The 26,242-nt window shown below is 42.0% G+C and overlaps 1 protein-coding gene across 1 annotated transcript; it reads left to right on the forward strand.

The window, feature by feature from the left end:
- LOC134466158 (E3 ubiquitin/ISG15 ligase TRIM25-like) lies at window positions 1-25,719 on the forward strand. Its single transcript, XM_063220053.1, has 8 exons — window positions 1-101; window positions 21,694-21,798; window positions 22,499-22,591; window positions 22,707-22,844; window positions 23,079-23,409; window positions 23,925-24,118; window positions 25,419-25,485; window positions 25,567-25,719. Exons 1-8 carry the CDS (start codon window positions 1-3, stop codon window positions 25,717-25,719), a joined length of 1,182 nt encoding a protein of 393 aa, XP_063076123.1.
- Window positions 25,720-26,242: the final 523 nt, after the last annotated feature.

Consider the following 26,242-nt stretch of genomic DNA (forward strand, 5'->3'; position numbering starts at 1 on the left):
ATGAATCTGGAGAAGTCAGACTCACCTGCCCCCAGCTGTGTGTCTCTGAAGTCAATGGACGGACCAAGAAACTTCACAGGAGATTTTACACCCAACCCAAAGTGAGTATTAAAGCGATCCTATGCAACTTTGACATAAACACATAGATATAAACAACTTTATAGCGGCCTCTAGTGGTTCTGCCGAAAATGTGCATTGAACTAAATTAGACAGACATTGGCTTCGAGATTATGTGCGAATTAAATTTCGTCGTCTTCTGTAATTAACCAGATTCCCTTCCTTGCATTCAGTTCTCTCCACTTCTAAGGGGCTTTTATCATATGTGAGATTCCCCCCCTTGCTTATGAGTTGACTGCTTCGTAATTCACTTCACACAACTGCAATCATGTTTGCACTTCCCTCAGATGGATATTATTTGATCCACTTGTTCTCGGCAGATATCCCCGTCTTTATTTCACATTTCCAGTAACGTAGCCTACCTGTAGCCTACATTAGAAGAACGAGGAAACAAACGGCTATTTTGTTGTCATAATAACGATTTCGAGGTCGAGGTGACAAGACGCGGTTTTATCTCCTGTGGTGTTGAAAGTGAAAGTGGACATCCATATGCCGACTAGAGATCACGTTTCGTCTCCTCTTGATCGGCAACAACATATATTTTTAGCCTCGCTCGACTGATTGTGTCCTTTGACATCAAATAAAATGTGCGACATCAGATTTCAACTCGTATACATTTGTGTATCTTTGTAAACTAAACGAGGTGGCGTGGGTTTTGAGAATGCTAATGCATACATCCCAGTGTAGTGAATGAATGATAAAATCCCCATCTTATGGCGTTCGGCTCTCTCCGGTTTGAAGCCCTTTTCCAATGTTCACACAAGCGATTTATTTGCCTGTCCAAACCTTTCATCTCAATTATCTCGTGATTTATTTGCAGTCCCATTCGTTGTTTTGTACGGTGGCCCATTAGTGACACGGAGGGCTTTTTTTGGAGGGGGGAATGTATGCACTGGAGACTAACACCTTTGCGAGATAACGCAAATCTTTTGCGAGATAACGCAAACCATTTGCGAGATAACGCAAATCTTTTGCGTGATAACGCAAATATTTTTGCGAGATAACGCAAATTAAAACTTACATCTGCGGGTTCACCACTTTGATTTGCCGCACACTTTTTGGTCACCGGGGGGCAGTCTGAACCAACACGAGTAGGCCTACGGCTTTGACGCACCACAGCTGTAGAGGTAGGCTATTCAATTCACCACTACTGTTGTTGGATAACAGCGAGAGGGATGCTGACAGTCAAAAACATTACTACCGCTGGAAGGACGTGCAAGGATACCGTTATTTTATCCATTGTTTTATGTTAAATAAACAACACATTTTGAGAGACACCGTAGCACTTTGCTTTGCGCACGGACACAAGGGGGAATAGGATTTTTTGGACGACACGTGTCTGCACTGCAGAAGCATGCCAGCATTAAGGAGGACAGTCGGGACAACTGTTTACCGAACGGTTATTTTCAAAGATTATGAAGCATATGAAAATAATTTTGTCATATCAAGACCCACAGGCTAATTTTAACATTGGCCTCGATGTTGAAGTCGTTTGTTGTGGTTCTCCCCTTTTAATGTAGGCTATAGGCTAAATCAAGGCTATTACAGCCATGCAGAGACCTTAGACCTGTAACAACTCCGACATTTGGAACTATCCAAAGTGGGCATTCATGGTTAATAGTTTTCTCAGACAGACTTGGATTGGATTGGATTGGATGTCAGACTTGGATTAATGTTTCTTAACAGCAGTTAAGTCTGAACCAACACACGTAGCTATAGGGCCTACGGCTTTGACACACTTCAGAGCAACCGCTGCTGTCATTCATTCTCACGATGTCAACAATGCCAGGTAAACAATGGCAAAAAAGTTTGGGAGCTAGGATAGGGAGGCTATACCAGAGACGATCTAAAATTTAAATTAATTAAATAATATTTGGCTAGTTATAGACAGTCCGTGACTCTGGGCCGTCGGCAAATAATTAAAATAATAATTACCAATTTCAAACAGATGATTGCACGACTAGGCCACTGAGGGAATTTCGCCCCCAGAATTTATTTAGACTTCAACTGTTAAACCCAGCAGCACATGTTCGTTGAGGTCGGACCACACAGGCAGGGTTCAAATGACTTTTCTGTTATTGTCTTACACTTTCTTTTTAAAATTTACAAACAGTTGAAATACATTTGGCCTAACGGCTATTGGACACCCGCACCCGCCCCCCACATGAACCAAGGAGGCCAAGGTTTTCCCCACTAGTAGTACACAGCACAGCAAACCAAAATTAAGTAATGAAATGAAAATACAAAGCACGGCAAACCCACACCGATACCACTGCACACTTGTGTTTTACTTTTACGCACAGCAAACGAGATCTATTTAGGGGTAACCCGCACGCTAGGCGGCCCAAGTGGTGTGAGGTGAAGGTGTGAGGTGAAAGATACAAATAAACAAAACAACAAACAGAGAACTCTCACCTTCTCCTAAATCACACAAAATAAGAACTGAAAGCAAAGGGGGAAACGTCACACACTTGTGCGCACGCACGCACACACACACACACACACACACACACACACACACACACACACACAAACACACACACACACACACACACACGCACACGCACACGCACACGCACACACACACACACACACACACACACACACACACAGTCACTCTCCAATATAAGCAGCAGACCGCAGACAGACCAACAGGTGGATACACAGGTACCACGGACAGCGACCAACTGTCTCGAAGTCGCCGGGCAAGGGGCGCAGCGCAAAAAGCCTGGTTCCTATAACGCCAAGTACGAAGTTGGCCTAGTGAACCAATGTGGCCGCGCTTACAGTCGCACCCCCGTCATAGACCAAACCACACACCACACACCACACACATAAACCAAAGGCATAATTGCCACAAGCACACAAACAATCTGACGGTTCCCTCCGACTCCGAGCAGATTGTGCCAACCTTTTAAAAGCGTGCCAAGTTTTGCCAATTGGTGCCTACTGATCACATGGCGCACCAACGCACGACAGACTTAATGATGCGGCTTAAAGGTACACACCCCATCATGTTCACTGTGAAAAGGTGATCTCGCCACTCTTCACTGATTTTAAACCACTCTTTATTTTGGTGAACTTGTGTATTTACTGTGCACCGCGAGGAGCGGGCAGAGCTGGACAGTTGGACACACGCACACACACACACCGCTCAGTGTCACATTATCCTCTCCAAGTGCGCACGACACTGCTACACGGGAGCGCGCGTCGTTGTGGCAGCATTTCCATCGCGTGATGTCAAGCACTGAAAATGGACATGTGTTGAATGATCGGACTCTAAATGTTTCATGTTTTGTAGGCTTATAATGTTTGTGAATTATGTCTGTTTGGTGTGGAGATTCTGTGGGCAACGATGAGCAATGTTTGTCGATATGATTTGTAACTGGCGTTTTGTTTTGGAAAGGTCCTGGTTGTGATTGTGTGTCTGCATTGGTTAATTGAATAATTGCCTGCGTAGTGAGGGGTATGTAGAACCCAGCTCATTGAGTTCATCTTAATATGCGACCTTGCCTCCTCCACTTGCTTGTCGTCATGATGACATCACTGACAGCAGCATTATATTTCAATATCTTACAAGATATCAATTGTAGAGTCTTGCAATTGGGATGGTGAATGAAAAACAGTCCCTCAAAAGTTGTTGTGGCTAGGCTGACTGCTGGGAAACTTTATCGTTTTCTCCACGGAGGAGGGGCCAGGAGGCGGGACGAGGAGACAAGCGCAAGTGGAGGAGGCAAGGTCGCATATTAAGATGCACTCATTGTTGAGAGTGAGCGAGATAGGTGAAGCAGCTGTTTACCGGAGTGAGCTGTCTTCAGAAACGTTTGTAAAAAGTAGCTGCTGTTGAGCGCAGGTATTAAGTGTCAGAAGTTTGGATTTGACTGATTTTGTATTGAGTATTTTTGAGTTGCCAGTCCAACTTGGGTTTATGTCTATGTTGCCCACGAGCACATTTTGTTTTGAGAAAAATAAAAACGCTTCGAAGTTTAATTACGGTTTCCTGATGTGCCATGGAAAATGAAATGGCTGTAGGCCTACCTTTTATAGGCAATATGGTTGTATTTTCAGTTAACATTTTCATTGGTGGTGTGCCTTGGCATTTTCCCTCGATAAAAGGTGTGCCATTTCAAAAAAGATTGAAAACCAGTGGTAAACAACGGATTGAAATTCTCACGTATTGATGTGCATTGGTGTAGAATGGTGGATGAGTTGCATGTGTGTGCGCGCGCGTGTGTGCTGGGGGGAGCGCCAGTATGGGTCATACTGGTAGAGCAGTAGTTCTCAACCATTTCTTGAACAAAAGCCCCCTTAAACTCATCATAAGCATCCCAATCCCCCCTTGATCCCTCCCAGCGCCCCTTGGTTTTAAACATATATATAATGGACTAATTACCCCCGATCGCAATAAGCACCAACCCTATCAGCTATCCTCCTCAACTAGGGCTGTCCAAAGAGGTTATAGCGCTAACGTTGAGAAATATTTGGGAGCGTGTGTGGGGTGCAAAGGATTCTGAACGGGGTGGGCATAGGGGGCTATAAGGTGATCAATGAAGGGGTGGAATGGGAGGGCTATGGCCAGTGTGTGTGTGTGTGTGTGTGTGTGTGTGTGTGTGTGTGTGTGTGTGTGCGCGCGCGCTGTGTCCCTGTCCGTGTGTGTGCTATGTCCTGCCACACCTCGGAAAAACGGTCCTGTCAGTGTTTTAGTTTGCGCAAGGTTGCGTTAGGCTACGGCCCTTTACGCCTGTTACGCTATGATTTTGGACTGCTTACAATAAAGCCAGATCATCAATGCCACTTCTCCGTGAATTTTTGAAAGTTGTTAGTCATCTCTGTGAGCTCTGCGTTAGATTTCAGCGATATCTCTCAGTGCTACATGGTCGGAAACCATGGCACCATGGGGCACGTGGCGGTACGAGTTACATCCAAAAGTAATTTGTGTTCGCTAAAAGCCATCACTGTAAAACTGGTCAACAATTAAAAGCAAATAACTATTTGATTTCCTCCATTTACCTAAGACCCGATGTCATGTATAACAGGAGGAATTTTCTACCACAGGAAGGACATAGGCCTATGTCGCTTTCTATCCATTCAGCTATACTGCGTGAAGTTCCGTGATCTGCCATCATGTCATGCATTAAGAAACATTAATCCAAGTCTGACCGAGAAAACTATTAACCAATGCCCACTTTGGATAGTTCCAAATGTCAGAGTTGTTACAAGTCTAAGCTCTCTGCATGGCTAAGCAGTGATAGCCTACTTGATTTAGCCAATTATAAATTAAAAGGGGAGAACCGCAACAAACAACAAGTTGAAACAACAAGTTTCAAGAAAAAGAAAGAAAGAATACAGCGTGCTGCCTCAACGTCGAGGCCTATGTTAAAATTAGGCCTACATCATTCACATGTGGGTCTTGATATGACAAAATGATTTTCATAAACTTCTCATCATCTTTGAAAATAACCGTAGAGTAAACAGTTGTCCCGTCTGCCTTCCTTAATTCTGACATACAGAGCTTCTGCATTGCAGACACGTGTCGTCCAACAAATCATATATTTCCCCTTCTGTCAGTTCGCAAAGCAAGGTGCTAAGGTGTCTCTCAAAATCTGTTATTTATTTAACATAAAACAATGGATAAAATAACGGTATCCTTGCACGTCCTTCCAGCGGTAGTAGTCTAATGTTTTTGACTGTCAGCATCCCTCTCGCTGTTATCCAACAACAGTGGTGGTTGAATTGAATAGCCTACCCCTACAACTGTGGCGTGTCAAAGCCGTACACGTGTTGGTTCAGACTGCCCCCCGGTGACCAAAAAGTGTGCTGCAAATCAAAGTGGTGAACCCGCAGATGTAAGTTTTAATTTGCGTTATCTCGCAAAAATATTTGCGTTATCACGCAAAATATTTGCGTTATCTCGCAAAAATATTTGCGTTATCTTGCAAATGGTTTGCGTTATCTCGCAAATAGTTTGCGTTATCTCGCAAAATATTTGCGTTATCTCGCAAAGGTGTTAGTCTCCAGTGCATACATTCCCCCCTCCAAAAAAAGCCCTCCGTGTCACTAATGGGCCACCGTAGTTTTCACTGCATGCCAGCGTGATATTTTACAATCAGCTAGCCAGTAGCCAGCTTTCAGCAAGCTGCTGCCTTATGTAGACCTCCGTGGCTGCTACTTAGTTAGCAAACGAAGGAATAGGTCTCGCTCCGCTCATACAGCATAGAAATCTAGACGCCCCTATCGGCCACAAATTGCACAACAACAAAAGGCGCGGCGCCGCCAGGCAAAACTGCAAGTGCTGTTTCGGAGCAGGAGCACTAGGCGGTGATGGAAATATTGCCATTTCCCCCATTACCGGTCGGTCAAGCAAAATCTTGAGTACCAAGCCATTTCATGACTATGAAAAAGTTGCATAGTGTCTCTGATGATTTGCATTTGTTGATAGACAATGCACACATTTTTGTCTTACACTTCGTGACCACTTTCGCGGTCCGTCCGCTGAGGACCCCAAATGCAACTTTTGACAAAGCGGGCGGCCCGCTATGAGTATCGTGGGAAACACTTTTCATATGAAGAAATCGATTTACATACCGTTTCTGGCTGGCAAACTGCTGGCATTCTGTGATGAAAATCTTATTTAAACAGCATTTTTTTCATGACAGTGTATATTTTAAGACAGGCATGCCAAAAATCTCTTGACATACCGTTCTCCGATTTGTATCAACTGCTGGCATTCCACAATGAAAAACATTTTCATAGCAAGTTTATTTAAACAGCATTTTTTTCATGATGTACATTTTGAGACAGGCATGCCACGGGCACCGCGCTAACTACGTGATCCTACCACAGCCCTTATAGAACAGCCTTGCCACTCGCTATTAAGCCCCATTGTACCAGTTGTTTGTATTAGTTCTATGGTTTTTAGCTGCAGTTCCAATGAGTTCTCCACTAGTCGCGCATCGGAGACCAGAATGAATGGGACCCAATTGAGCTAGATGCTTAAAATCTTAATTTTCACCCAGGTCTCATTGCAAAGCTCAAATTTGAATGTCGTCCTTGAGATTTGAATAAGGGTTTCACTCAACAGTATAATAAAAAAGCACATATGTCCGTTTGATTTTTTACAGGAGGAGTTTTTGCTGCTCACTACTCGCTAGCATTTTGCTAAGGATGTGACATCATAGACACTTAAGGTCACTTTTTAAGCATATGCGTGGCTCAAAAAAATCTAAAACTCGTGGGTATTTTCTATATATGGGTAGATGACAGATAAGCAGCAAAAAACTAGCCTGATAAACCAGCCTAAATGTATTAGATGTCTAATTTGCAGGTGGCGCTGGTTTACCAGGCTAGCAAAAAACTATTTTTTCACAAAACATTTTTTATGAGGCAAAGAATTATATGTCTACGTAGTGCAGCAATTAATCTTTAAAAAAAATCCAAGTGGTCACAATGTTGGTCTATTAATTGATTATTTGTTTACGTTGCTAAAGCAATCAGATGTAAATATGTCCTTTGGTGTGACGTTAAATAATGTTAAAATGGCTTGAGGGAGTTTGATATACATTGTTACACTCTTTGCAATATTTTAAAGTATTAATTTAATGAGAAATAACCATTTAATGATTTTCCCCCCCATGAGAGGCAAGCTTATTGGAAACCTTCAAGGAAATACAGGGATAACTTTCCGTTTAAATTTTCTAAATTGTCTGAATTTATACTAACATTTCAGGGAGTATAATTTGCTGTTCCCTAATGCAATATTCAGTGTTAATCAAACATATTCTTAAGCTCAAACAAATATTTGTGCGTTTAAAGATGGCCTCTCAACGTCATTTCATTTCCAAGCTAGCAAGGTGCCTTGTGGAGAAACGAGAGGAGTATTGAGTCAAAAATACTGAATCAAACCAAGATAACGCAAAACACGCCCACTCAATGCAAAAGCGTGTGCTCAAGTTGGGTCTCCTAAGGGGGCGTTGTCCCCTACTTCTTCTTCTCTTTTTGAGGTGTTTGCGCAAGACGTGCGCTACCGCCATCTACAGCGCTAAGGGGACTTCATTGATTCTAAACCTCAGGAATCCGAAGGTCTCCTAACCGAAGGTCTCCTAAAGGGGCGTTCACCCGACATAAAGTGGATACCGGAAAAGAAACAAAATGACGCTTCTTCTTAGATCCACCTTCTTTGGTTCAGTGTTTCTCGTGGAAATGTGTCTCTGATTAGCTCACTCCTCCTGCTCTCGTGGAAATGCGTCTCTGATTGGCTCAGTCCTCCTGTTCTTGGAGAGAATGTAATGGGAAACAGAGTCGCCACTTCCCCGGGTGGTACTGCACTATAGGGGCGCCAGCGGAGGCGTGCAGGCTCAGGGCTGTGCTCTTTCGACAGCGACCCCTAGGCTTGCTGCGAGAACGGAGCAACCAGAGTGGGCTGGCTGTATGGATGAGGCTTTGTGCTGTGTGTGTACCTGAGAGTAGCAACCAGCTGATAGCTAAGCTAAGCTAGGTTTCGGGCCACCAGATGTTGCTTGTTTTGAAAACAAGCAGAAAAAAATTACCCAACATGTTTTTAGAAAAATGGGTCGACATAAACCTTTGTTGGCAACGCCTTTTTCGATTTGACACAACACAGAAAGGCTTTCGTGATTCGATCGTTTCTCTGCATTATTTATGTCAATTGGGAAACACCGGGAAACACAGCCAGGCGAGGTGACGCACCGCTATGAGAGCCTTGCAAGTGAGTTTAACTTGGGATCTTCAAAAGGAGTGAGTAAAACTGTGTTTTATCGGAAGGTGGCCTTTAAAAAATGTCACACTGTAGGACATTCATGTCACACTAAAGGACAAAAATGCAAAACTGAGCCAGAAACAAATGTATCAACATGACTATTTTGTCTTTTGATCATAATGTAATGTTGTAGTCAATATGGATCTCATGGGCGTAATTTATGGTAGGGACACGTCCCCACCAATATTTAGCCCCCTACTGTTTAATCACGACCGGTGTTGCCGGTAACGTAGTCGCACTATTTTTTTTTCAGTAACGTGTAGTCTAACTACCATTTCAAAACGTCAGATTAAAGTTATTTAAGACACCGTGCGTTACTATTTCTGGTACATAGGCCCGCCTAATTTTTGTTTCAAGCGAGGAGTTTGTGGCGACGCCTGAGGATATGATATGAAAAAAACCCTTTTATGATAGGCCTATGAAACTTTTATGAAAGACGATAGAGGGATAACTTCGCCCTGCCATTAAATCAGATTGTATAGGCCTACACACGGTTCTGAATCTTAATTCTATTCGAACAGTTGTGCCGACATCATAGGCAATTTCTAATTCACTATTTGGGTGCAGGGAACTCTGCAGATGCGTAATAGTTGCGTGACAAGCAGAGAGAGGCGGAGAAAGGTGAAGGATAAAGTGGCCTATTTAAGAAGAAATGTGGTCTCTGCGCAGCGCAGATAATAACGAATTGAAATGCACATTTGATCTACTGATACGGGTGTAGCCTATTTAAACTATCATCGAAAGGACGGGCAGGGTTCCGAATCTTCAGTCTTCCTTTAAAAAAAAACTGTCAATGACGGACAAACCTCTGTTAACGCGACCCATGTGGTAAATGAAAGAGTTCCTAAAGGTACACTTCGGCAAAACATTTCCCTTCTTTCATATTAAATTAACCTGGCTTTGTTTTACAGTCTATTTAACTGTAGGACTACTTGAGTAGCCTAGACTAATTGCTGCGACTAGGTTCTGATCTCGCTGAACATCCAACGCGACTGAAATGGAAGCCTTCTTCCATGACGAGTATGTAACCAACATCATTCAAAAATCGCAGATAGGGCCTGCACCTAAGCCAGGCCCGTCACTAGGTTTGGGAGACAGGAGGGGCTTAGCCCCCAGAGGTACCGAAATTTTTTTGAGTTCACTTGCGAAGGAGATGTCTATACATTCATAATTTTAAGAGCATCATACCCATTACTATTCTATTGAAAATTAGCTTTCATTATTTAAATTGCTCTCTAATGCTACTTCACCAGCTAAACTACACCTGTTAAAATATGCTAAATTACAAGAGTAAACAATGCAATGGAAGAGGGCAAGTGGTTCGCCACTCATAATCATGGAAACCTTCTACAGAAGACAGTTGTCTAACCACCAGAATCTCCAACATTTTCATAAACCTTTAACCCGGCCATCAGGATGGTGAATTCACCCGCCCCTCTTCCACCTTTCCCATTCCCCCCTTCACGGACAACCTGTCAGGAACTCCTCCACCCCCCATGTCTGCTTTGCAATAGACCTGTTTATAAATCCAGCATTGTCTTTGATAGATTTGCTCTTAATCTACAATTAAACCCAAAATACAAGTTGCATAAATGGACAGTAGACAATACACAATAAAGAAAAGGATATCCTTGAGACTTTTTCACATTAGTCTGACAAACTTTTAATGCAAATAAAGAAAGTATTCTTTAGTACAATGTATTAATGAAAACATAAATCAACATTATATGAAATGTACAACTTAGAAATATAGTCAACCCAAGGAAGCACTACCATAACACATAGTGCTGCACTATCAGACTGGTAAACATCTTCCTTCTACAATCCATCAGACTCAAACACTGGAGAAAGCTACATGGACATTTCAAAGACACTGATGAACATTCCAAACACCATACCTCTTGCACTTTACCTTTTGCAACTTACATATTGCATCTACAATACGGACAATAACCTATACGACCACTGGTATGGTGTGTGTGTGTGTGTGTGTGTGTGTGTGTGTGTGTGTGTGTGTGTGTGTGTGTGTGTGTGTGTGTGTGTGTGTGTGTGTGTGTGTGTGTGTGTGTGTGTGTGTTACTGCACCCTGAGTGTGTGTGTGTGTGTGTGTGTGTGTGTGTGTGTGTGTGTGTGTGTGTGTGTGTGTGTGTGTGTGTGTGTGTGTGTGTGTGTGTGTGTGTGTGTGTGTGTGTGTGTGTGAGAGAGAGAGATATTATCAATGTCCTATCTATACGTTAAGTTTAAGTGCACAAGTGGAGACTGGTCAATCACAATTTCAAACTTCTGTGCTAACCTTTGTTACATAGATCTGACAATAAAGTACACTTGGGCTTGAACTAAACCCAGTTCAACAACTTAAGCTAAACTTCCTTTTTACTTAGTGGGAGGAAGAATCAACGAGTGCCTTCTCTGTTTCATGGTGGCAAAACGGTCAACTACTTTACCGTCATTGAGCTGACTGACAATGCCATTTTCAATGGCCATGACTGCAAGGTTATGAAGCCTTTTTTGCCCCATTGTTTTACGCAGCCAAGTGTGAAGTCTACGCAGAGCACTAAATGACCTCTCGCATGAGCAGCTACTTACAGGCACAGTCAGAGCTACCTGGAGGACTTCTTTCAACGAGGGGAACATGTCTGCACTGAAGAGATTGTGTACAGCCAGCATGTCTTGGGGTGTATACCCAGCAAGCTCTTTCCCATCAGTGCATCGGCCAGGTCTAATGTCTCCTTCTGAAGGAGTTTGTGGAGGCCTTCCGTGATGGAAAGAAGTGTCTGAAACATTAGCAAAGCATAGATAGTCGAGAAGCTTGCTAGCTTTGCTTTGATACCAGTGGCCATGGGCGACCCGGTGACTGACAGGCATTCACATATGGCAGGTAAGGTCTCAAGCACAGCATTGATCGACTGAAGCCGACATGCCCATCGAGTGTTGGAAAGTTGGACTAGTTCCACTGCCAAACCCAGCTTCAGCTGAGCATGTTTGAATGTGTGGTGGTGTACAAGGGAGGTGGTGAAGAAGGTGTACAGAGACTCCAACAAATCAAACAGCTCCACAGCTTCAGAAACAGCCCTGCAGGTGTAGCACAACACCAAATTGAGCTCGTGTGCATAGCAATGTATTAGTCCGGGAGCCGTGGGGTTGAACCCAGATTTCTTTGATAAAGTTCTTTTTTTTGCTTTATCTGGTAGATTTTAGGCAAGTCTTCAAGATTTCAGACGATGCCCGGTGATATCACTTGAGGATTTTCAGATTTTGAGCCTTTATTGTCCCATAAATGCGAATTATGACAAAAAACTAAAGACACCTAATATTACTGTGAATAATGTTACAAAATGTACCAAATTGCTTATATTACCTGAAAAACATTCACATTGGACTGCCTTAACACTGCCCTTATTGAAACAAACCCAATATGGGGTAATAATTAACCCTTTCATAACAGCAATCCCACAAATAAGACGAGACACTGTAGGTGAATAGGGTATTTTTTTTAACTTGCAGATATCAATATGAAACTTTATCAGATGATTACTCGTATGAATTGGAGAAAAAAATGTATTACAAGTTTTCTATATTTTATGTTTAAATATGCTAATTAGGCTATTATCTAATTAAATATGCACTAATTTGCATTATATTTTGATGCAATGAATCTGACCACCTGAAAATGCCAGCTTCAAAATTCCTTTTTTATTTTGTTAATATCCTATATACAAGAATATTTACTGTGGTTAATTGTGGCTATCTCCTTTTGTTATCCAGGTACAGAGAAAATACTGCTAATAACCTTAAAAAATGTGATTTCAGCCTATTTTTATGCATTTAGTTATATAAATCAGGTCATGAATGACAAATAAACAAATGCCTCAGTAAAAACATTCACAACATTGCTTAGAATAAGACTGTAAAGTATGGAACGGATTGTGCATTATGAGATCCTGCATAACATCACATCATGACAACATACATGACAACATCGCCGGTAGGTAGCCTACCACAAATAGCCAACATAAAAGAAAAAAAAAAGAACAACAGAGTGTGGGGGTAACTGGTGAGCAGTCGTTGGCTGTTCCAAAAGATGAGTAAAGAAATGACATACATCCAGTGTATCCAGACTGGTATTGAATGATCACTTAAATCCATAAAGCCATCAAATAAGATCTGTACATGCATTTAAATTTACACAGAAAGACCTATATACACTGCAACATACAGTACCGCACGCTGAGAGAGAGAGAGAGAGAGAGAGAGAGAGAGAGAGAGAGAGAGAGAGAGAGAGAGAGAGAGAGAGAGAGAGAGAGAGAGAGGTCTAAACATAGGAAAACAGCTATACATTATATATACGGTTGAGTCAAAAAATTAAGTCAATCCAGGGTCATTCCACGCCAAATCAACAGGAGCCTGCGCACTTAGGTGTCAAAAAATTCTGAAAATATTACTGAGTGAACCCATGGTACTTAAGAGAAACACTGTTACTTTATTTGAATGTAAGATGTATACTCTCCATGTTACAGCCAATTTCACTGGGGGAGGGGGGTGCCCATTTTGTTCACACTCTTTTTTTTGTCAAAGTTCACAAGCCCGTAGCTCAATAACTAAACCATGTAGGAAGCTCAAATTTGGCATGCTGGTACATAGATAGGAATAGTTTGTTGCAAATCTGTCAGTTTTGGTTTGTATGATCCTGCATTGTCATATTATACAAATTGTACTGGAGATTTTGGCTGTGCTCTGTTTAGGCCTTCAGAAGACATATTTGTGCCAAACATAGCCTCATGATTTTTCCCCCTTGTAGATACAAGTAGAAACACTCCCATAAAAATCTATAAATAGAAAGGAAACCCCATCAGTGTTTGCCCAGAAGACCTCAAAAGTCTGACAAATCATTTTGGGTGTCATTTTCAGAGCACCAGAACCCCTTGTGGGATTGTCCACAGATTTTTATTTTATTTTTTTCTCCATTCTCCATGAAGTCTTTTTAAAAATGTCAATGAGACTTGTCTTTACAGCGTTTCTCTTAACTACCATGGGTACACTTGGTAATATTTTCAGAATTTTTTGAGACCTAAGTGCGCGGGCTCCTGTTGATTTGGCGTGGAATGACCCTCCAGTGTATCCTGACTGGTATTAAATGATCACTTAAAAGTCCATGAAGCCATCAAATAAGACATGTACATGCATTTAAATTCGCACAGAAAGACCTGTCTACACCTATACAACATACAGAGTCCTTAACACCTAAAACACCTATAGCCTACATTATACTACACGCACACGCGCACACACACACACACACACACACACACACACACACACACACACACACACACACACACACACACACACACACACACACACACACACACACACACACACACACACACAGTAAAGCTCACACAACATTGGTTCGGCAGCATCCCAGCCGAAAACATGCACAGAAAATGGTGCAAGGCACACTGTTTACAGCACAGCTACATTTCTTAGAATTGCAGGGGCTTTTACTCTTGCAACCACATCTGATCATCTGTAAAATGTAGTCTGGTGCCACTTTGACCTTTTCTGGAACACTTATTGGTATCAGTGCTTTGTTGCATGGGTCTTTCTTCCATCCAAATGCTTCAGGAGATAGTTCAGGTGGAGTATGAACCAATGTCCTCCACAATATTGCTTGAAAATGAGCCCTTTTCACATTCTCAAGAAATGCCTCTGTTGTTGGTGGAAGAGCAGCCAGGTTAGGTGAAGATAAATGACCTTTCCCATTCTTTTTCCCCCATACCACCAACCTTGTATGTGACATGCTGATACTGTCTGGAATGCCATAACATGCCGACACAAAGTTAATGGCCTCACTGGAAAGTTGTTGGAATGGTGCCAGCACATTACCAATTGATGTCAAGTGATATCCAGCTTTTAGGGTCTTGATAACAGAGCCTTTACCAATACCAAAATAGGATGCCACAGTGTCACACCCTGATATGGCATGGGCTGGTAAAAGGTCAATTACAATGTCATTTTGTGGATTTACATTTTTAATTTTATCTCTTTCCATGTTAATACGACCACCACTGAAATTATGTACTTTGTAGGCAAACAAATAATCAGCCAAAAATTATGTAATTATTACTTACAATTTTTATTTTGTGTTACAACAGCACAGGAATAGTAAATAGCAATGTATGAATTGGTGAAATTCGGTGTCGAATTAGTACCGGTAATCCTTTCTGGGTATGTCTGAGCTGACACCACCAATATTCGCCTAAATGTTACATATTTCTGCTTGACAAACAGCTAGTTATATAATTGTCTAAAATGTATTTGGTACGAGGACACTTTCTCCACTTTGATGTGGCAGGCCTACCACCCAGAATGCTCTATGGTTAATCATAGTGCAGTTATGAAGCTGTCAAAAGCTTGTGGGCTATGGCTGCAGCGAAATCAACATGAAAGGGTTAATATCTGAAATTGGCACATCACCCACTCTAATCCTGATGGGTAAGTGTTGGACAACTACAAACAGCAAAACCAAACAACCCACTATGAGATATAAAGCCACGTTCGGCGAAATGTTGGCCTTTGTGTCTCCGACTTGGAAAATCAGGCTTTTTGGGTGAATGCCCCGCCCCCAAACATGCATGACCCCACCCCCACTGATGTCCATACCTCACCACCTGTTCTTATACACATCCCACCATGTAAACAAACACAAAATAAGTATGGTATAGGGTATTTGGTCAGCATAACATGAATTGGGATCCAAACACTGTTGTAATCTATGGCTGCAGCACATCAAGCATAAAAGGCTCAATATCTGAAAATGCTCAAGGGTTATCACCGGGCATCGTCTGGAATCTTAATAGGTACACCTTAGGCAACCACAAACTGCAAAGAAAAAAACTTTATCAGACGAAACTGGGTTCGGCTGATATTTGGCTTTTGGCTGCCGGACTATATGTAGATGGCCTCAGGATGAAGCCTTCTAAATCGTGCCTGCACGCCTCCCGTGGGTCCACTCATCACGGCGGCACCGTCATACGTCTGTGCCACACACTTGACATCAGCAATACCATTTAACTGGAGCTGCTCTTGTAGCTTGTCTGCAATAGACTGTGCATCAAATGACATCATTTCTGCAAGTGCCAGAAAACGCTCCTTAACCTCCCCCTCTGACACATATCTGACACACACAGCCAGCTGCTCTGACCGCCCCTCTCGGGCCTCATCTGCCATAATGGCATACATTTTGGAGTGTGTGAGCTCAGAAACGATGACACTGGTCACCTCCTGAGCACAACACTCAATCATGTCATTCTGGGAGCATGGTGAGATGTATGTGGCATTGGATGGGGGACTATGGCTTTGCAAGAATGGGTCGAACTTCCTGAGAAGCCCCATGCAAGCTAGAAAGTTGCCTCGGTTTGTGCTCTCAGCACTTTCATCATCACCACGAAAGGGTAGTCCCTGGGCCCCGCATTGAAGTGACAGCCACAACTCGCCTCAGGTATTCCCTTCTAGCCGCTATGTCAGTTGCCTCAGCAGACATCATGAGCTGCACTACATCTCCCTGCTGGGAGGTTGCCTGGTACCCCCTCCATGCTGCTACACTGTCCTTGTGGGACTGTGCAGAGTCATGCTTGTTGAAGAAAGCCAAAGCTTTCTTCCACTGTCTGCAACCACTGCTAATGAAAGTGTCATTTCTAATGTTTTTTCCAAACACTCTACATGGGAAGCAGAATGCAGCATCCCGGCTAACTGAGTACTCTAACCAATGGTACCTAGCAAACCAGCTGTGGTTAAATGCCCTTTTCTGTGCACCAAAGCTCTCCTGTGGATAGCTATTCAGCTTCACCTGTCTGGGGCCTGTGTCCTTGTTACCTAAATCACAAAGGGGAGCAGCAGCTGCTTGGTCTTTTTCTTCCTCATGGTGGCCTGCTTGTTCACCTTCTGCCTCTTTCTCAGATCCCTCTATGTCTCCCTGCAGATCTATTTGTTCGACCTCCTCTGAACCTGGACTCCCTTCCTCACTCTCGTCCACTGTCTGTCTTTCTGCCTCAACCTTCATGGAGTTCAAAAACAAAAGCATTGGTTAAACCCTGAAGTTAATTACCATATCATAATGTATGTCTTTTTTCTCCCTAAACTACAGTAGGCTATATGGAAGGGAAGTAAGTAGGTTAGGCTATATAAATGAAATGATCTAATATTTAAGTAAATACATGTATTTGGTTGGACTATAATTTCCATATCAAGTATGTAAAGATGCCCAGAATAAGGGCAAGACACTCACTAAGAGGGAAAAAACGTCTGAGTCGAGTATCATACATTGCACATTGGTCATTTGCCAGTTGGGTTTTGCTGTGCTTGGTGTGGTGGGGGACTGATGATTGGTAGGCTAATACAAATAGATTGAATTTCGACCTTTAAAAGGGGGCATGTATCACTTATCAGGCATGTCATCATGCTGACATGCATGACTTCAGACACTGAGACACTGAAATCGATTTAATAAACTACTATGCTTCAACCAAAAATGAAAAAAGGAAATGTTAACTTAAGTGACCACAACGTTCTGAAACTAGGCAACAGTTGCAACGCATTGTAAGTTGCACAATGCTGTGGCCAAAATTCGTTGGTTAGATCTTTACTGACCTCTTCTCCTCCTTCTCTCCTCTCCTCCTCCTCTGCTGTGTCCTCTCGCCTTTTGAAAAACTTTCGTATATCCATCTAGCCAACCAAGAGACAGAGTGTATACTCCCATGACAAAACCAATGATAGCAGGCTACAACAGTTTTCCCACACCGCTTAGCTTGTTCACTAAGGTAATAACGTCATTCCTACTGTTGAATTAGACAAGCTAGATTCCATACTGTCTTTCTTTACTGCCCGTAACCCAATACAGCACAGTAGGTTAAGTTGTGCCGCTCGTAAACCGCTGACATCAAATTCCAAACTCACCGGGTTTAAAAGGACGCGCTTCCGATGCTGCACTGCAAAGCGCCTGCTATCACAACAATGGTCTAGCTCAGTGATTCTCAAAGTATGGTCCGGGGACCACTTGTGGTCCGCGACAGAGCTCAGGTGGTCCGCGAGGGATTTCACTTTTCCAAGACAAGTTAGCAGTAGGCTATATTTGTAACATTATTACAAAGGTAAACATAGCTGAAATCTCATTTTCACCACAAGTATACAGGCTTGTAAATGTGAATAAAAAGTAAGTGATCTACATCAAAATTAGCTGTCAAATTAACAACCGTCAACTGTCAATTAAGATGACAGGTGGTCCCTGAACATTTTTGTGGGAACAAAGTGGTCCTTGATCTGAAAAAGTTTGAGAAACACTGTCCAGCTGATGCCCGCGTACCACGTGACGTGACGTGAAACTGAACGCGGAGCCAATGAGGAATATTTAGACACTATATTAATAATTGTATTAAACAATGAATAAGCAAACAGGAACTTGTGTTCAGATTAACGTGCCTCCTTGGTGGCTCGTATTTATTGTTTTACTGCATTTGGTTTAAAAAAAAAAAATAATAATAATAATACAAAATCTCAAAATATTTTTAGGGTGGGCTAATACCAATCCAGGTGGGGCTTGAGCCCCCCTAAAATAGGTCTAACGACGTCCCTGATGTAATCATTGTGTTGTATTGCATTTCGGTCATGTAGAAGGGCTACAAAGCTAACTGGTATGTTGTAACATTAAAATTCGCCTACAACGTGACACAGTTGGTGCGCAACTATGCGGTGACATCGCTGGGATTTCTGTCAAGACGCGCTGCGCAAAGACACTTGCACGCGCATGTGTGTTGCCTGTAGGCTGCTATGATGCAAACACAGCTACAGGCAGGAAGAAAGCGAGATATAGGGAGTTAGCCTATGAGAATGAAGAAGTGTGTTGTTTTGTATGTAGGCTACAACAGTCCACACAGCATTGCTAATTTTGGAGGATAAAAAGGGTCAGTCGGCACCGGAACCAAAACATTTTTTTTCTAGGCCCCGTCTTATTTATTTTTTATTTCAAGAAAAGGTTTGCAAATGTCAGTGTCATTTTTGTTGCTGTTAAAATAGGCCTAAATGTCAATAAAGTGAGTAGGCTAGGCCTATTGGCAGAACTGGTGATCATTTTCATGTTAGGCAATACCACTTTGCTGACATTTGAACACAAAGCGACTTATATGTTATTTGGTAAAAGTCTCTGGAGCAATGTTGTATCAGAACTAGCTGCTTTGGTCAATTTCACTCCAGTCATGGATGGAGGTGTAAACAGAGGTAGCCTAAGGGTGGGATTTAAGCCTGAAAGACCAACTTCCTAAGGAACGCTCGTTGACATATCATCTGCTCATTGATATAACATCTGTGTGCCATGAACTTATGATTGGTAATCAGCCCCCCCCCCCCCCCCCCCCCCCCCCCCCCACCCACACACACAATGAAAATTGTCAAAAATCATCCCCCTCTAAAACCATTGAGCTACATTAATTCATAGGCTAATACATTCACATATTGCGTTAAAATTGTACTTTTAAAAACTGTATTTTCTAAATTTTCTCGGAGGAGAAACCGCCGAACCGCCACCAATTTTGTGTCCCCACCAATGTCAAAGTCAAAGTTACTCCCTTGATGGACCTACACTCTACGCTTATAAGTCTTTAAGTCATAGATTATCAGCCTATCCTAACACTTAATGACAGTCATGTGGTCATTAAATTTAACCTGCAGAGCTCATAAGACTCATACTGAAGTGTGACGTTGGCATGGCCATCACACCTCACCCTCTTTGTACTGTACGTATGCTCTGACTGTCGCACCATTGAACCTGTAGTGTGTAGCGGCCAGTGCCTGTTTGGTATCTCAAGCTGGACAGCACAATTGTGCTATCTTGAGCTCTCCACAGTATACTTTATTCATCTATATTTCTCTATACTCTCTCACTCATCTTTCCTTCACTGTTACCGTTCTATTTTATGGTTTCAAAGCACCATTAATGACATTTCATATCCTTTGACAGTCTCTAAAATCAACAGGAAATACTCATCAACAATGCATCAAAGTATAAATTCAAATGGCCAATAAAGGAATAAGTTATTTGAATACACAATAGTTGTCTAATCAACAAAACATGTAAACCAGTTGTTTTAAAAGCTATTTCTCAGATATCTAGTCCTTTGGTGTGACCTGTTTTTCCTTTGGTGTGACTCTCCAAAGTGTCACACCATAGGACTTTTACCATCACACCATAGGACTTTTGAGCTTTTGAGTTAATTTAAAGCCCTGTCGTTGCCAACTGAAATGCAATTTCACATTTAGTAAGATGCATTTGCATACATCTACATGAGAAAATATATTAAAAATACACTATTGTCAAAATGTATTTTATGGCTGTCACACCAAAAACTAAGACATCTTGTGGTGGCAAAACATAATTGATTGATTGACGAACTATGAAAGGAAAACCTAAAATCCACCCTTGCCATTGGCTTCTTAAGGGTCTACAGTCACAATTTATGTACAGCTGGACCTTCAACAATAGATAATTATCCATAGAATTACCCATGTTAGTATGTCACACCACAGGACATTGTTTTCTGTGACAAAGTTTCATAACTCCATACGCTCTCAGAAAAACAGGAACAAAAATTAAGCATTGTCACTTGCTAAAATAGACACCTTGAAAAACATGCCAGTGTTGTTTAGACAAATGACTGAGCTTTGATTATTTATTTTAAAATGTTTTAATGTGGACAACCAGGCTTGTGACAGTCACACCATAGGACAAATGTGACATTTGACTCAAAATTTAATATACTCATTTAAACTCTGAATTAATTACACATTACTTTTTCACAAAATAGAGAGAAGTTTAACCATTTAAAACAATAACAATTTAACAATGAAAGCATGAATATAACTCCATTTTAAGAGCCTGTGACAGCAACACGTCAACTACCCATATAGTCTTTCGAAAGCAACATCCGAATTACACGAGAAAAAAAATCATATACTGAGAAAAAAGGCACCATGAGGGGTTTTGCCCCATAGGACTCCATTCATTCTGGTCTCCGGGCCACCACGTGGATAAGGGTGGAACTGCAACTACAGCTCTAAATCTGCCATAGATGATAGAACTAATACAAAACTGCCTCGTTTTGGAAACCGGAAATACACCGTGAAACCAACCAGTGGCGTATCTATTCCTAAAGAATCTATGATCTTACATTGTGCCCCTTTAAGGCAGTGTGTTCATACATATCCTGTTTTTCTACAATACGTATGTGATGGTACGTGATGGGTGTGCTGTATTTGGTCTTCTTGTATGAGTATAAACTGGGCAGAAGACAGCTATATTCATTCTGCAGTACACTGTATAAGGGGTGAATGGCACAATATAGAATTATTCATAATTTGAATTGAAGGAAATTACCAACTGAATTAATCACCAATAATCAAGCTGTACAATGTGGCATCTTTAGGTGACCATGTATCACAAAAATATAGCCATGGCATAGGGCCCAAAAAAAGAGTTTTGACATTTACTCACATTTGTAAAGTATAGGCCTGTATAGGCCTTTTTGATAAATGTCAACATATTGTGAGTTCAGTGTAAAGATGGAGAAGTCAGATTCACCTGCACCCAGTTATGAGTCAATGGATCCACCAAGAAACTTCACAGGATAATTTACACCCAACCCAAAGTGAGCATTAAGATGATTTTTATTTGTTGATAGGTTAGACAATGCACACATTTTGGTCTTACACGTTATGGATTTCTGTTTTGTTTTTCCCACATGTGATTTCAGAGTGAAACTGGAGAAGGCAGACTCACCTGCACCCAGCTGTGTGTCTCTGAAGTCAATGGATGAACCTTTATTCTTCAAACAGGAACATAGACCTCCTGACTCAAGGTTCAGAGAATTTCTTTAATTTTAGTTCAAATTAAATAAATAAAAAATAATTTCACAAAACCATTGTGTTCATGTTTCACTACAATACTGTACATGTATGTGATGGGTGTACTTTTGTCTTCATACTTGTATGAGTATAAACTGCGATCCGATTTGATTCGATTCAATTCTATATCAATCTTTTGTATTGCTGGGTTGTCACTTTAACCCATTTATGCCTAGAATTCTAAGACCGACTATAAAAACCTAAATATCTGAGCCTTTGATGCCCACACGAACATGAAATACCTTTATATGTGAGAAATAAGTGGATAACTGTGGAAGAGAGCTACAGGATGTGGTTAAGGAAATAGCGCCTATAATGATCATCATCTACAAAAGATCGATCCACAAAGTTTTGAATCGATATTGCCCTTTTCCAACGCAAAACGATATTGGATCGCGATTCGATCTTTTGAGCCCAGCCTTAGAAATTACCAACTGACTCAGACATTAATCAGCAATACTCAACTCTGGTATCAGATGAAGCAATCACATGGCCAAACCTACAGGTGACCAAAATTAAGAGTTCTAATCTGTACTGTTCCTTTTTAATGCGCCTTTGCCAATATCATTTCCATGGTTCAGCTTTGATCTGATTGGTCCAGTTCTTTGGTCCAAAATCTACTGCAGTTTAATAGTGATTATATTGTGATTTCAGACTGATGAAGTTGGAACAGTTCCACTCACCTGGACTACACTCAGTGGATTCAGAAGACATGAAAAGAGAATCTATTACACCAGCTGATTTCAGGTAAACTCCATCATTCCCTGATTCACTGAGCTGGGTATGATCATCACAGTTGTCTTGTATTCAAATGAGGCGTGGAGAGTGAGCCTGAAATTAAGCACTGCTTGTGTCTCGACAGTGAGTTGGCTGTCAGTCTCTTGACCAACGAGGACTTCAGATGTTCAGTCTGCACAGGTGTACTGAAAGACCCAGTGTCCATCCCCTGTGGACACAGTTACTGCAAGCAGTGCATCACCTCATACTGGGAACAGCCTAGGTATGTAGAGGAGTGTATATTGGAGTGTATATGAATAGATGTGATATATGTATATGGATGTCTGAGGATGTTTTTGTGTCTGTGTGGAAATGGTGTCTATATGTATTGTCATGGGATGTGTACTACAAAGATCTAACCTGATGGAACTGAACAGTCTGATGTGAAAACAAATATCCCTATGGGACAATTAAGAATCTAATCTAATCTAATCTAATCTAATCTAATCTAATCTAGCCAAGCAGGCCACTACGCCTGTCCCCAGTGTCCACGCACATACAGCTCCCACCCGGCACTCTACTCAAACTCAGCCTTGGCACTGGTGGTCCACAAGCTAGAGCACTTCAGTCCTGTCCTGCCTGCCCAAAGCTATGCTGGTCCTGGAGATGTGGAGTGTGATTTCTGCACCGGGCGGAAACTGAAGGCTGTTAAAACCTGTTTGACCTGCACTGCCTCCTTCTGCGGCACCCATGTGAAAGAGCACTACACTATTCCAGCACTGCAGAGACACACATTAGTGGAAGCTGTTGAAACCATGGAGGAGAAAATGATCCACACTGAATTGAAGGTATGAGAAGTGATAACCTTGGGTGGAGCGTTTGTGCTTTTGTTGTGGATAGACAAAGAATACATGGATGGAGACACAGTAAAAAACAGAATTTCATATGCAAAACAGAATGCTGCAAAATACAGTTTCCAATGTGGAATGCATCCAACATGTTTCAAATTGGCTGTTGTCCTGTTTATTTCACTTGATCACTTAATAGTACAAACTACTTTTGTATAATGCATGCTGTAGAATAGCCAAACTCTTGTCAGACCTGTAGTTCCACACAGCTTCACAAGCTCAGCTCACTAGGTCTGGAGAGGGTTTCCCATTCTCTGAGAATTCCAATCTCAACCCAATATTTTTCAAAATGAGTTCATCATTTCACTTAAGCAGTACTACAAAAAAATTTCCCTCTCTGTGTAAATGCTTGTATTGTCTGGTTTGGTTGAAATATGGCATGTTAGAGCACGGTAAAAGAACTGTGAGACATTGATAAGATGAAAACTGATTTGATTACCATTTTATGTTTAAAGGAGTCTCACAGGAGTGGCTCTGATGAGTCACCAAGTTCCTCAAGGAAGAGACGTGGTCAAGAGGAGGACCCAGTGCTACGATTTGTGGCTGCCTTGCAGCAGGAGATTCGTCAACTCAAAAGACAGGTGTCTGACTTGCAAGATAGGATTTCTACATTTGACTGTAAAGTCAGAAAGGAAGAGAAAAATATCAGGTAAATATAAGCATACGGGTGACAACAATGGACACTTAATTGTCAGAGAAAGCATACTACCGAAAGTGAAGCTTTCCCCCAATTAATATTACAATTTCAAATATTCGTGTCGTCAATTTAATACAAGAAACAACTGTTGAAAGTTAACAAACTTAACGTCATCTGCCATCAATGTTCTCAAAGTACACTGCCCAACAATTAAAGGAACATCAAAATAATGTGTAGCTACTCCAAGTTAATGCTTCTAATCAGCCAGTCCAGTAAGGAAGTAGCAGTGATTATGAATCCATTTTGCTCACTGTTGAGTAATTGTAATGATAGACACTAACCAAAACATGTATTCTGTTCATATATGCATTATTCGGATGCGGTCTGACAGTATCCCACCCCTGGAGGTATTATGAGGAGGTGTTTATCACCCCTGGAAGTATCATGAGGAGGTGTTTATCACCCCTGGAGGTATCATGAGGAGGATTTTATCACCCCTGGAGGTATCATGAGGAGGTGTTTATCACCCCTGGAGGTATCGTCACTCAGGCTGTGCTGTTCATCCAAGATGGCATATCATTGAGAGGTGTGGCAAGAAGGTTTGCTGTGTCTCTCAGCAGTGTCTAAAGCTTTCAGGTTATTCATGTATATGAGTTTGTTCGAAATTTCAAACATTTGTGATCATACTTTCTTGTTGCACTTTGAAAAAGGAGCGTGTAAATATAGGAGTAGTAGCAGTATTGTTTCCTTGCCCAGGGAGCCTCTCTTTTTGTTTTGTTGTTTTCCTTGCTATCTGTGTTCCCAATTTCCGCATCCCAATGCTGCGTGCTCTCTGCCCCTGGATGATACCGCCAGTATTTTGCGTCTTGGTCAACTGCTTTTGAAGCAAGCACGTGTCGGTTGCGTAATTTACAGCTCGCAGCAAGCATACCGGCACCCTTAGAATTAAGAAGTTATTTAAAAAAATCAGCCTGAAAGAATTAAAACAGAGAAATGGTCTTTGGACACCAACTGCAGAACAACTCTTTTTTTAGCATGTGTTTTGGTTATTGCCTCTCAATTCTACTTGTTCCTGGTTCAATTTGCAATATAAACTTGCAACATAGATTCACAATTTGATCTGATTCCTAACTGGACAGGTTTATTTCACATAAGTATGATTAAATTTGACATTTGTTGAGCAGTGTATTCATCTTGAGATGAACCATATCTAAATAATAGTCAACGTTGAAGATATAGCTTAAAATGTTAGATAACCCCCATGCCCTTGCATGTTATAGGTTATTTATTTACCGGTATATTCTCAAAGCAGGGAGCAGCAGGAGGCACGGGGGCAACAGCAGGAGCAGCAGCAGAAGCTAGCGCAGCAACTGCAGAAGGCACGGGGGCAGCAGCAGCAGCAGCAGCAGGAGGCACGGGAGCAGCAGCAGGAGCTAACACTGCACTTACTACAGAGGCAGCATCAGCGGTGGGGGCAGCAGCTGCAGGAGCCAGAGGGGGTGCGGCAGCAGGTGCAGCAGTTGCGGCATCAGTTGGGGCTGCGGAGTGATCCGTATATGTGGCAGCAGCTGCAAGAGGAGAAGCTGACACAGCCAGGTAGGGTGACCATCTGACACAGCCAGGTAGGGTGACCATCTGACACAGCCAGGTAGGGTGACCATCTGACACAGCCAGGTAGGGTGACCATCTGTCCGGACTTCGGCTGGACAACCCCTCCCCTTAGCTATCCACCCTCCCTCCGTTTGAGGAGTACCTAGTGGTAACTATCACCACAGTGGGTTTACATGCAGTGTCTAAACTCGCCATCCAACCCGTGTCTGCAGTTCACCTAGGAGCACTGTCGAGCGAGCGCAGCACATAAGCCCTTTTAGGAGTGCAATCACACAGGTCTCTGAGTTACGTGTAAGACCTGCACCCAGTTCAGAATCTTCACGCACCAAAGATGAAATGAAGGGACATTTTGACACATTTCACCATATTTGGTAAAAACTAAAATAATTGAAAATTGTAACAAAATGTAAATGTTTTAGGGCAGCCTTTCAAATATGGAATGGAAGGAGTCTCTCATTATCCTTTTTGCTGGTGTCTTTGCCCATCTTGAATATAGCTGCGGAAAGATAATTGAGAGGCCAATTA

This window comes from Engraulis encrasicolus, chromosome 16, assembly GCF_034702125.1.
Source record: "Engraulis encrasicolus isolate BLACKSEA-1 chromosome 16, IST_EnEncr_1.0, whole genome shotgun sequence".
Classification (NCBI taxonomy): domain Eukaryota; kingdom Metazoa; phylum Chordata; class Actinopteri; order Clupeiformes; family Engraulidae; genus Engraulis; species Engraulis encrasicolus.

What these genes read in the sequence shown, in the direction of transcription:
- LOC134466158 (XM_063220053.1), top strand. Translation starts at nt 1, where the DNA reads ATGAATCTGGAGAAGTCAGACTCACCTGCCCCCAGCTGTGTGTCTCTG. An exon ending in CATAGACCTCCTGACTCAAG is followed by an intron (nt 21,799 to 22,498) that starts GTTCAGAGAATT and finishes TTGTGATTTCAG; the next exon opens with ACTGATGAAGTTGGAACAGT. An exon ending in TAGCGCAGCAACTGCAGAAG is followed by an intron (nt 25,486 to 25,566) that starts GCACGGGGGCAG and finishes CTACAGAGGCAG; the next exon opens with CATCAGCGGTGGGGGCAGCA.